This window comes from Lutra lutra, chromosome 9 (genome assembly GCF_902655055.1).
Source record: "Lutra lutra chromosome 9, mLutLut1.2, whole genome shotgun sequence".
Taxonomy (NCBI): domain Eukaryota; kingdom Metazoa; phylum Chordata; class Mammalia; order Carnivora; family Mustelidae; genus Lutra; species Lutra lutra.
In genome coordinates this window covers 129,503,801-129,516,069 of record NC_062286.1, presented here as the reverse complement: position 1 = coordinate 129,516,069, position 12,269 = coordinate 129,503,801, and the positions used below count along the sequence as shown (strand labels likewise).

General features: G+C 55.4%; 2 protein-coding genes across 2 annotated transcripts; one reads left to right on the top strand and one right to left on the bottom strand.

Moving 5' to 3' along the window:
* Window positions 1–700: 700 nt before the first annotated feature.
* Window positions 701–3,434, top strand: TNNC2 (troponin C2, fast skeletal type). The gene is made up of 6 exons (XM_047745184.1): window positions 701–843; window positions 2,288–2,339; window positions 2,476–2,619; window positions 2,712–2,826; window positions 2,956–3,092; window positions 3,245–3,434. The coding sequence occupies exons 1-6, from the start codon at window positions 841–843 to the stop codon at window positions 3,274–3,276; spliced, it is 483 nt and encodes a 160-aa protein (XP_047601140.1). The 5' UTR covers window positions 701–840; the 3' UTR covers window positions 3,277–3,434.
* Window positions 3,435–7,855: 4,421 nt separating this feature from the next.
* On the bottom strand, window positions 7,856–11,427 carry UBE2C (ubiquitin conjugating enzyme E2 C). Its single transcript, XM_047745186.1, has 6 exons — window positions 11,252–11,427; window positions 10,668–10,695; window positions 9,851–9,937; window positions 8,717–8,921; window positions 8,568–8,627; window positions 7,856–8,105 (listed from the first exon to the last, which is right to left on the bottom strand). The coding sequence occupies exons 1-6, from the start codon at window positions 11,350–11,352 to the stop codon at window positions 8,047–8,049; spliced, it is 540 nt and encodes a 179-aa protein (XP_047601142.1). The 5' UTR covers window positions 11,353–11,427; the 3' UTR covers window positions 7,856–8,046.
* Between the last annotated feature and the right edge of the window lie 842 nt (window positions 11,428–12,269).

The window sequence follows — 12,269 nt, the reverse complement described above, 5'->3', positions numbered from 1 at the left end:
GTAAGAATCACTGATATGACTTGAGACCTTTATGATTTACAAAGCCCCTAGTAAAAAGGGAATAATAGCTTTTCCCTCATGGGATAGGGGTGATCTAGGTGAGATCACATGGTTAAAATGCTTAGCATAGTGTGTGGCTCGTCCTAGAGGTTCAATGACCGCGGCTGTCACCTTCTCCTCCTCCCCTCCCCGGCCCTCTACCACCGTTCAGACAGGCCGGCCGTTCCACTTGCCAAGCACCAACCCTATGGAGCCGGCACAAGCTAGGTGACTTAGAGCTGTCCGTGAGGGAGGTCACGAATGTCCCCATCTCCACCTCCCAGAGAAGGAAACTGAAGCTCAGAGTGGCAGGTCGCCTGCCTAAGAGTGCACAGGTAGCAGCGACAGGACCGGGATCTTGGGTTTCAGACTTCACAGGCTTGTCCTCTTCCCTGTCTGCTGTGCTGCTTCAATTTTCTCCATTCTGCTTGTCCTTTACCCATCTTGGAGCCACCGTGTTTCTTGAGCAGGGGCTCCCTAAGGCAGTGGAGCAGGGCGGGTTCTCCTCCCAAGAATCTAGGACATCAAGGCCTGCCACCTGCTCAGAGGCTTAAATTTCTCTGCAAGGGCCCTTGGCTAAATTAGGTAATGGGCTAGGACTCTGGGATGCAGTGGGGGGAGGAGGCGCTCGCTGACCCCAGGATCTGATTGGCCAGGACAACTAGTCCTGGGGAGCAGGGAGGTGGGAGGAGAGGGTGCCCCTACAAATCCGAGGGGCTGGAGCAGGCCAGGGCATCTTCGGGTGGTGGAGTGCTGAGGAGGTGACCTGCAGCAGAGGAGGAGGCCCTGGGACTAGCAACCATGGTAAGGACAAGAAGGGACTTCATCCCTTTGCTTGCTGAAACACTTCTGGACCTCTTCCAGGCCAGATCTGGGTGTTCTGTAGTTTAGTAATTGGACATTTGAAGATGGAACATGAAGGCTCCTGGAGCCCAGATGTCTAGGAGGAAGTCTGGGAAGAAGGCCTTGGACTTCCCCAGGGGTGGGGGGGATTGGGGTGTTCCGGTGATTGCTGACTCCCTGCAGACCTGAGGCTCCGGCTGTATTGGTCATGGAGCCATGAGGGGTTACTTGCTTGTCTCCCTCATGATGGGGGGGGGTACCCTGAGGGCCAGAGTGAGTCACCCAGCAAGCCAGCAGCAGGGGTGGGCTAGAAGCCTTGCCAAACTCTCCTGAAGACTCCTCTGGAAGAAGGGGGGGTACTGCAGGGTCTTAAGCCAGCTAAGGTGCAGGATCCCAAGAGCTCCGAGGGTGCGGAGAAGGGGCAGAAGATGATAGACCAAGGTTAGAGAGACCTCCGTCTCCCAGAGAGGGTTCCTAATCTGGGGCTATCAATTCCCCTGAGGTCCCCCTCCCCACTTCACTTCAAGGGGTAACTAGACCCTGGAGGACAGCTGCTGTTGCCCATGCCAGGCTAAAAATAGCCCATCCTCTTGTGTGGGCAAGGAGGAGGGAGGAGGTGAGGGCAAGGAAGAGGGCAGTAGCCAGCCGGCAGAACGCCCTGGCCACCTCAGCCCTTCCCCCCAACCAGCCTCAGTTCAAAGCCCCATAGCTGGATGGCTTGGGTTGGATGTGGCCAGAACCCTCCCCCCAAATCTTATTTTCACCTCCACAAGGCCCCCATCACATTCTCCCCAGCACCAGTAGTATTTACTCCAATGGCTCAATGATAAGAAAGAAAATTAAAATCTCCATCTCCACAAGTTCTTGGAGGGGAGGGATGATGCGTCTGAGTCTTCTTGGTCCCAGGGCCCAGTCTCTGGCCTGACACCTAACCAGTGCTCAATGACTTTGCCTTGCATTATTATTTATTTGAGAACAAACATGTATTGAGCCCCTATTACAGAGCCAGGCCCTGCTGAGAGCTAGGGAAAACTGGGAGAGGACACTGGAATTGTGTTGGCACTGTCCAAAACCTTTTCACATCCCAGATGTCACCTCATCCCTGAAAAGCTGCTGAGAAGAGAGAGGGTAGAATAAATGACTTGCCCGAGGTTAGTGGGGGGGAATTCCTGACTTGACATCTGATTAGCAAGGTTGAAGACCTTGGGCATAATCTGGGTTTCCTCCCTAGTTCTTCAAAACTGGGGTCAGGTAGCTGTGGGAGCATGCAAAATGTGGTGCTGGTTTGGAATCATTTTTCTGGAAGACCAAAGCACAGTGACAGAAGGGGGTTGAAGAGAATGGGGTTAAGGCAAGAATGAGCTCTGGGGCCGCCCCTTCCACTCTCTCACTCTGTTTTCTGCAGACGGACCAGCAGGCGGAGGCCCGGTCCTACCTCAGCGAGGAGATGATCGCTGGTGAGTGCAGGGGTGCGGGTGGGTGGGCTGGCTGCGGCATGGAGGTGTGCTGGGCAAGGTTTGGTGTCCGGCAGGGGACGGAAGGTGTGAGGCTGACAGTCCAGCCGGCCCCACCTCAGTCCTCTGCCTCTTTCAGAGTTCAAGGCTGCCTTCGACATGTTTGACGCTGATGGTGGCGGGGACATCAGCGTCAAGGAGTTGGGCACGGTGATGAGGATGCTGGGCCAGACACCCACCAAAGAGGAGCTGGACGCCATCATCGAGGAGGTGGACGAGGACGGTGAGCAGGTGGTTCTCCGAGGCGGGGCTGCGACGGTGGCGGGAGAGGTGGGGATGCAGGGGTGAGGCTCACCCGCCACCTGCTCCCCCCAGGCAGCGGCACCATCGACTTCGAGGAGTTCTTGGTCATGATGGTGCGCCAGATGAAAGAGGATGCGAAGGGGAAGAGCGAGGAGGAGCTGGCCGAGTGTTTCCGCATATTTGACAGGTGCGCTGGGGGCCCGGCTGCACCACGCTTCACTTCTCCGCGGGGCCGGGAGGGAGCGGGCGTCGCCGGGGCCAGGGCGACTCGCCCCTGCCTGCCCTGAGTCCCACCCTGTCCCTTCGCCCCCCCCAGGAACGCGGACGGCTACATCGATGCGGAGGAGCTGGCTGAGATTTTCAGGGCCTCTGGGGAGCACGTGACAGACGAGGAGATCGAATCCCTCATGAAAGACGGAGACAAGAACAACGACGGCCGCATTGACTTCGACGGTGAGGCCCGCGGGGGCGCGGCGGGGGCCGGAGCCAGGCGGAACGCCCGGGCGCGTGGCCCCCACGCACGGGGCTGTCCGCGGCTTCGTGGGCGGGGTGGGGAGCTCTCGGCGGTTTCGGGCGATTTATGCTTCTCCTCTCCTTCCCCGCAGAGTTCCTGAAGATGATGGAAGGCGTGCAGTAAAAGTCGCCCTCGCCTCCGCCCAGACCGCGAGTCCCTCTGGCGAGGGCGCTGTCACCTCCCGCCCTCCGCCGGTCCCGCTCTCCGCCCCGCCCCGGGAGGAAGGCGCGGCCGCTCCTGGCTCCGCGTCCTGAGGGAATAAAAGCAGACACTGCAAAGCACGTAGCCTGAGTGAGAGGAGGAGCGGGGTGGGGGGTGGGGGCATCGGGGGAGGTGTCAGGGCCCGCCCGACTGGGGCGCCACCGGAGGCTCGGAAGAGGGGGAAGCCAAGCTGCGAGGCGCCCCGAGACGCAGGAGCCCAGGGCTGCGCGGACAAGCTGGGTAGCTTCCCCGCGGCTGGAACTGGACGTGGACAGCTCGGCCTACCCGGCCGCGACGCGCCGGACGCTGGAAGAGGGAGGCCCGGGGCGGGGGCTTGGAACTGTCGGGTGAGGGTGCTGGGGTGGCGGGTAGGGTGAGGGCATGGCAGGAGGCTGGAACTCGGAGGAGCCCGGGGTGAGGCCCCTTTCCTTCCCCACCGTCCTTCCTTTCTGCAGCCTTTGGTTCTTGCGCGCAGGGAATGGGAAAGTTGAGCACTGCATCCATCCGTTCTAGGCGGCATGCATTCCTGCGTGACTTCTACTTCGTCTCTTCTGAGTGTTTCTAGGTGCTCCATACTGCAGATGGCACAGGAGGGTGGGGGCACACAGCCGGGAAGGCGTTTCTGACGTCATCATCTCCACACGGGATTCCTGCCTCTAGCTCCCACCAATGAGCTCAACATTAACATGATCTAGCTAAAAGAAATCTGACCTCACTGGTCCCCTGTCGAAAGACCTTCAAGGCTCCCCTTTGCTTCTAGAATCAAGTCCAAATTCCTTTCCTCTCCTTCAGCGCTCCGGTTTCAGCCACACCGGGCAATTTGTGGCTCCTGCTCTGGACAGTGAGGGTGCACTTTCAAGCCTTTGGGTTTTTGCTCATGCTCTTCTTCCTTGGGGTGCCCTTCCTCCTCTAACAAGCCTGGCAAGTTTTTCAACTCAGCTCAGATACCATCTCAAAGACACCAAGACCCAGCTCAGATACCCTCTTCTCCCTTGATCCCTGCTCCCACTGGCTGAGTGGGCTCTGTCTGGCTTCCAGAGCTCTTTGCACACAACTCAGTTAGAGCAGGCTTCAGGTCCAAGCTAATGCAGTGCAGTGGTGACTGTGCTTTTAGAGTTTGAATTCTCATTGCTAGTGACAAACCACTCTGTGGTTCAATTTCCTATTCTGTAAAATAGGTTTGAGGACCTTGCAGGGTTGTGAGAACAAGTTAGTGTGTGCAGTGTAGAGTGCTTAGAACAGAGCGTGGCACATGCTAAGTGCTTAATGCTATTATTATTATTATTATTTTTAAAGATTTTATTTATTTATTTGACAGAGAGAGATCACAAGTAGGCAGATAGGCAGGCAGAGAGAGAGGAGAAAGCAGGCTCCCTGCCAAGCAGAGAGCCCGATGCGGGACTCGATCCCAGGACCCTGAGATCATGACCTGAGCTGGAGGCAGAGGGTTAACCCACTGAGCCACCCAGGCGCCCATCTTAATGCTATTATTAATATCACTACTATCACCTCGAAACATTGGCCTGCCCTGTTACTCATCGCCACAGTCCTCCCTCTGCAAGTCCTTTGTGTTCTCGGCTCCCCTTTTTGACCCATTCATGTTCCCCAGTGTGTTTCTCCCGCAGGGGTCAGTCATCACTAGGACTGCTTCCTGTGTGCTGGGCCCCACGCCTTTTAGGCAGGTCTCATTCGTCCACACAACCCTTGAGGCAGTCGGATGCTGTTCTCCCCATTTTACAGCAGAGGACATGAAGGCAGAGTGAGGCGACGTAGCCACGCATGCCGACATTTGGTGGAAACAAGAGCAAGGCTCTTAACTGTGGCCCCATCTACCTGTTGACAGTTCTGCCTGCCTGTCCTGAGTCCTTGGCACTGGTCCTGCCCTACACGGAGAAATCACGCTCACCTTCCATCCTGTTCTCCCAGCACTCACTTACCTCAGGGATGGCACCCCGAGGGATGGGTCCAAATCAGGAGTTCTGGAGCCTCCTCGCCCCCTGTAATTGACTCTGCCCTGCTCCTTTCTTCCTATCCCCTTACCCTTTTCTCCCTCCTCTCTGAGCCTACTCGGTGTTGTGACTTGGGCTGCCGCCACAGTTTGCCAGGTTGCTGAGAACAGCAGTTAATCTCCCTGCCACTCAGTCCCCAGGTGGCAGCCAGAAGCAGCTTTCTGGAACCAAATCTGATCACATCCCTGCCTACTCAAGGTTTCATTAGCTGCCTCAAGGTAAAGCCCATGCATTTTAATTACAGGCCTTTAATTGGAAGGCCTTACAAGCCCTATGGGACCTGACTACCATGCTACTTTGCCAGTATTCCATACCCCTGAACTTCATACCCCCATCTCCTTCTCCAGACAGCCCTCCTTGACCTCCCTGGTCTGCATTAGGTACCCCACCTCTGAGCTTTTGTAACATGTGAGTCTAACAGCCGACGTTTACACATGTGAGTCTAACAGCCGATGTTTATTACCTGACAAGGCAGGCACTATTCCAAGGCCCATCTAGCCTCTGAAGTAGCTACTAATATTTGCATTTTACAGAGAGGTCAAGTCTAAGTGTGTGCAAGTAACATGGGGGTGGTGTGAGGACTGCTGGGTCAGAGCTCTTCACCACCCCTCTGTAGGGCACTTACTCTACCCCACTCACGTGCCTGTCTGCCCGCCCTCGTTGCCCAAGCTTAGCCTCTGAGGACAGGACCTAGTCCTTCCCCCTGCTTTGGGCTTTTACTTTGTAGATACTCAGTAATTGTAGGGCATGTATGGGAACAATGATACCTTCGAATACTTCCTGTACTGGGCTTCATTTTGTTGCAAGTGCTAAAACCTAAAGCAAACAGACTTTAAAGGGCTTTACTGGCTCTTGCAACTGGGGTGCTAAGGCATCCCAGCCGGAGGCCAATCTCAATGTCACCTCCGTGTCTCCTAGCTACTTGTCTCTGCTTGGCTTTCTTCCATCTGCAGTTGACTGCACCAACTGCCCGGACTCCCTCCTCTTTTTAGCACCCTATTAGTAAAATAATTTCACTTTCTCCCAGGAATTAATCCCAGGGAACACTCTGATTAGTTCTGAACTACAGTCAGCCCCTGGGGCTGACACGAGACAGGCCATGTGGCCATCCTGGGGGCAGGGGGCAAACGCTTTGATCAAGGACTACATGGAGAGGTGTCCTAAGGCAGGCCCTGTTCTTAGACATCCTTTAGCTGGGGCTTTTCAACGTTGGGAGGGCATCAGGATCCTGGAGAGCTTGTTGGGACCAAGACTCTGCATTTCTACCAAGTCCCAGGTGAAAGGTGGGAGGGTCACACCTTGAGAACACCGCTCTACACCACTCTACACCTTTAACTTCGAGAGAAATGCAGGACCTCAGGCCCCAGCCAGACTGACTCAATCTAAGTTTGCATCTGAGGTAGCCCCCTGGCAGATTTATCTGGACCTTGGATTGGGCAGCCCTGCTCCAAACCCATAGGGGAGAGCTAACAGCTCCATGTAAGAGGACCCGGGCCGAGGACATCCACATCTGGATTTTACACCACTTCTCACCTGCCTGCCTCCCCCGCTGCTCATGGGGGCAGAAAAGAAGCCTGGGCTGGCAGGAGCAGGAGGATGCCCTCCACTACTGTCTCCTCCCCCTCCCCCTGGGCCTGCACAACCAGCTGCTGGCAGAGCTGGGTAGGTTGGGTGAGACCGAGACCCAGGCAGTGTTGGAGGGCACCTGGCTGTTGTTATTGGTCCATCCTGGACATCTTGTGGGACCTGGACCAGGGCCATCACCCTAGCCTGCTTTTCCCCCTGCCTAGCCCTGCAGGGACCCCAACTGGTTGGCACAGGAGTTTCCTCTCAGGTCTGAGGTCTGTGGCAGGCCAGGGTCAAGAGGGCCTCGGGGCCAGGGGCCTGGGCCAGTGGGGACAGCAGCTGGGAGGACTCACCGGTGATGAGGTGAATGTACTCCCTGGGAGTGTGGGGCCATCCATCGATGGGGGGGCTGGGCTAAGGGGTGAGTCAAGCTGTCCTGGGCTCTCTGGCAGGAAGAGGTGTTCCCTGGTGGTCTTCCAGATCCTGGGCCTGCTGTAGGGTGACCTGAGTGCTTTTCTTCTCTGTTTTAGGACCAGAACACCCTGTCAGAGCACAGTGGCTGGTCCTTACCTCCCAAGCCCCTGCTGTGCACATATACTCCTTCTACAGCTATAGCTCTTTCGCTTCAAGGTCTGGTTCAGTCTCCTCCTAACTCAGCTGGGACAGCTCCAATATTCACTGCTGTTCCCAGTACACATCACAACTAGATGGAAAGGCATTTTGTAATACCGTCTTCTAGAAGAGGAGACAGATACAGTCATAAAATAGCTAAGGTCACAAGGGAAGGAATCTTCATCACCCCCTTGCCCAGCCGCTCAGCCTGTCAGTTGCCTCCAGGCCTTGGGGAGAGGAGCAGGGCGAGAGCCAGGATCCTACTCCACCGACCCTGAGCGCTCCCATCCCTGGGGTAACGACAAGGCAACTTGTTAAAAAAAAAATCCAATGTATTTATTTAATATATTCATCACAAGGGCTCAACCAGAGACTTAATTTAAAACAGAAACAACATAAAAATGACACCACAGCTTAAGATACACAGTCCTAGATAGAAATGAAGAAAAAGACAGACTGTCTAAGGAGAAAATAAAAAGACAACACAAGGAGAGAGGCTGGACAGTCAGGGATCTTGGCCGGAGACCTGCTTTGAGTAGGTTTCTTGCAGATACTTCTTAAAGGCTGGAAGAGAACAGGCAGGTGTCAGGGAGTGGTGAGGACAAGGGTTACGGTGGGCAAGGGGGCAGGCAAGGATACAAAGGTGGGACAAGTCTGGGGAGCTGGCGGCGGGGGGGGGAATTCTCCTTCTGTTGGTTGCCTGTCAGCTCTCCTGGATGGGTTCAGCGACCCCAGGGACGCTGGGGAGGTGACTGGGAGTCTTAGTGAGCAAGTCATTTACACAGTTTGCTTTCTACTTCAAAGCCCTTCAGCCTACATTAATGTAGAAAGTTAGTTTTCTGATTTGACGGCAAACAGGCAAATCAGAAACACCGAGGCAGAGGCAGAACTGGGTTATCTGGGCTGACACCCACCCCGACCCTGTCCTCAGGACACAATCCCAAGTCACCAGCATCCTTCTGCTTGAGGGAGTCTTTGAAGGTTGGGGAGGGATCACCCGGTGCCCAAGAAGGATGAAGGACCCACCTGTGGGGTTTTTCCAGAGCTCGGCAGCATGCGTGTTCAAAGGACTATCAATGTTTGGTTCTGTGGGTGGACGGAAAGAGAGAATCGTCAGTAGGAGAAGAGGCTGGCCGGGTTCCCAGGCTCAGGGAGGGGCTGGTCTCAGAAGTCACCTCCTAGCAGGCTCTGGATGGACAGCAGGATGGTCCTGACATCATACAGGGCTGACCACTTGTCCTTCAGGATGTCCAGACAGATGTTCCCCTGGGTGTCCACGTTGGGGTGGTAGCAGGGTGTGAGGAACTTCACCGTGGGCGCATTGTAGGGGTAGCCACTGGGGAACTCCAAGGAGAGTTTATACCGCAGGTCTTCATACACCTGGCATTGGAGAAACAGAGCTGGGGAGTGAGCCTGAGCCTCACCTACCAACCCAGGCCCCAGTAAGGGCCGTTTGAGGGCTTTTGAGTTTGTCTGGGACTTGACAAAAAACAAAGTGTTAGACACCGGCTCTGGTACTTTCTCTCCAGCTGGCAGGGACCTCAGTGACCCTGTGGTATAAACTGGCATCCTGAGGACTACCTGTGCTTTAGTGAGGCACAACATTAGCTGCTGACACGTCAAAATTAGGATATTTAAGGCATACACCTGAATTTCTGTTTTTTAGAAAGATTTCATTTTTAAGTAATCTCTATGGCCAACATGGGACTTGAACATACAACCCTGAAATCAAGTTGCACATTCACTGATGGAGCCAGCCACGTGCCCCTAGATTTGACTTTTTTTTTTTTTTTAATTTTATTTATTTGACAGAGAGATAGAGAGAGCACAAGTAAGTAGGCAGAGCTGCAGGCAGAGGGAGAGGGAGAAGCAGGCTCTCCACTGAGCAGAGAGCCTCATGCGGGGCTCCATCCCAGGACCTTGGGATCAGGGTCGAAGGCAGCCGCTTAACCGACTGAGCCACCCAGGCACCCCTTCTGACTCATCTTTTTTTTTTTTTCCTTCTGACTCATCTTAAACCAGATGTGCAGCAATGGGAAGCTGCCATCTTGAGACCTGTGCCTTTCCATCGGCCAACGTCCTCAGGTACGCTCCATACTCCTTTCTGTCTGGCCTCATGCAGGTATCTAAGATGCTTTAAACCCAACCTCTTACTGTATAGAGGGAGATGAGGGCCACAGTCTGAGAGCACAAGAACAGAGCAAGGAAGTGTCCTGCCAGGCTTGAAGCTGACCTGCACTTGGTTTTTACCTCCAACCTCTCCCCAGACCCAGCAAACTCACACTCACCTACCTCGACCCTACACTTACTGTGCCGGCTGCTCCATGGATGGTCCCCACCCATTTGAAAAGGTTGTCTGATTCAGGGAAGGCAGAAATCCCTTTGTCACCGGACATCTGGGGAAGAAACAACATCTGCTGGGCTGCAGAGTACACTTTTGGGGGTCAGTGGGTGAAATCCTCCCCCTTAAGCTCATCAAATCTTGATCCAAAATTTGGATCAAATCTATAGGCTTTTTTTGAGGAAGTGATTCAATTCTTGGGGTGGAACCTGCCCTTTGGGGAGGAGTACTGGGTGTGTTAAGGAGGGAAGAGTTATGCAGAGCAACAGAAGGCAGCTCTGTACCCCCCAATCTTGTTGGATGCTGGGAATTCAGTTCGACATGCTAGTTAGTACTGGTTATATACAAAGCCTAAAGACGACTCACGGACTAGGGAGGGATACAATTATCAGCATTGAAGGACACAAGTGGGATATTCAGGGTTAAAGTAGACAAGGTCATCTAGGGAAAATTACTTGAAAGTATGACAGGTGTATTTCCTAGGAATAGTAAGGGCAGAGTTGGGTGTGGGTAAATCTCAGGGCAGGAAAGTAGGGCCAGGCAACATAGACGGAAGGCCTTGCATGGCTTCAGGGAACTGTATTTTAGAGAGAACTTCATGGTGATGGTGGGGGTGGGTGGGACCTGGAGTAGACACTCCTGGAAAGAAAGGTGCAGGTGGGGTCTATTAACTTCTTCCCAGAAGACAGGAAAGTGGAGTCATCATTTTGTCCCCAGTGCTGATAAGCGATTGGGAGGTGGAGGGTGGATCAGTTGGCTTGGGCGTCCGGGCAGGATGCACTCACCATGAGGGTCATCAGCTCCTGCTGTAGCCTGAAACATAAGCGTTGGGAGTCACCTGGGAGTGTGGACGGCCCAGGCTCCCCCTGGCGCTTCTTCCCTCACCCCAATGACTCTGGAGGAGCTGTCATGGAGGCTTCCCCTGCCCCGAGGCCAGACTCAGCTGGGGCACACTCACCCCCATTTCCACCGGAGAGTCCTAGTGAGTCCTCACCCTTCCTAATTGGGTGAGCTACCAGGCTCAGGCAGGATGGTTCTGCCTTGTTCTTAAGCCCCTCGGCTTCTCTGACGTCTCTCTCCCGGTGCCGGATCCCAGTTTCTCCCCACTTCCGTCTCCACTCGCCCCCACCTCGCCGGACCACCGACGGTCCCAGGCACACTTTCATCTTGACTCACCGCGGAGGATCATGGCAGCGTGCCTCCCCCTTTTGTCCTCCTTCCGGGGGCCCTCTAAGGGCAACCCGAGCTCCCTGCGTGCCCTCCCGTCCCCGAACATCTATCCACCCCAGGAGGAGGTGGGGGCCCGGAAGTCCGAGCTCCAGACGCCGAGGCCCAGGCCGTGCCCGGCCCGGCACTTCACACTCTTTACCTCTTGCCCACGGGGCCACGGGCGGCGCCCCCGCTGGGCTCGGCTCCTTTGCGGGCGGCGGCGACGCTGGCGGCAGCTGGGTCGCGGTTCTGGGAGGCCATCCGGGCGGCGCGAGGAGGGAGACAGGAACTCGGAGAGCACGACTGCAACTGCAGGGCCCGGGGTCCGCCCGCCCGCGTTTGAATTGTAACCCTCCAGCAGCACCGGCCAATCAGCGGCTCGCTTGCGTTTGATCCAGCCAATGGGGCGCGCCGGAGTGCGCTGTCACCGCGCAACTGCTGCACCCACCCCCCAGCGCACCAGCATTGGGCGGCGGGAACAGGCTTCTGAAGGGCGATTGGCAGAAGAGGCTGTCATTAACTAACGAATCTGCAGCGGATTGCTGGCCTTTGGAAAACGCCGACCATTAAAGGGCCAAGAGAAAGTCCACGTGGGATGAATCCTTTAGGGTTCCAGGCCCGGCTACAGGAGGGAACTCCCGGCTGCGCCCCGGGATCCCTGCTCCAAGGGGAAGGGAGGGCTCGGGTCTGATGACATCAGTACCCTTCCCTCATCCCGGAAACCCCGGCTCCTCCACTAGTTTTAACGTCCCGCACACCTCCTGGGACCTGTGTCTGAAAATTCACGGGAGGGGAACGATGGCCAAAGCAGGACACTGCTGGAAACAAACAGGCTCCTGCTCGGCCTCTCCAACGGTTTGCTTTGTGACCTCGGACACGGGCGAGTAAAACGGGCGTAATAAAAGCCTCTCTGCATTTTTCTTCTGGTCTGTCATCAACCCCCACAGTGCCAGCCAACACTCTCTGCCACTTCCACACCTTAGAGGATGAAGAAATAAGAAACAGGGAAGGTTTGCAGGGTACACGGTGTTCCCAGCTTTGTCTCCTAAAGCAGATCTGCACCGGTCAGTGGGACCTTACTGCCTGCGATGGAGGAGGGGTACCTGGTCCTTTTTTCCTACACCCACTTCTAGATTGCTTGGCATTTGTCAGCCCCTACAACAGACCGCACAGCTAGC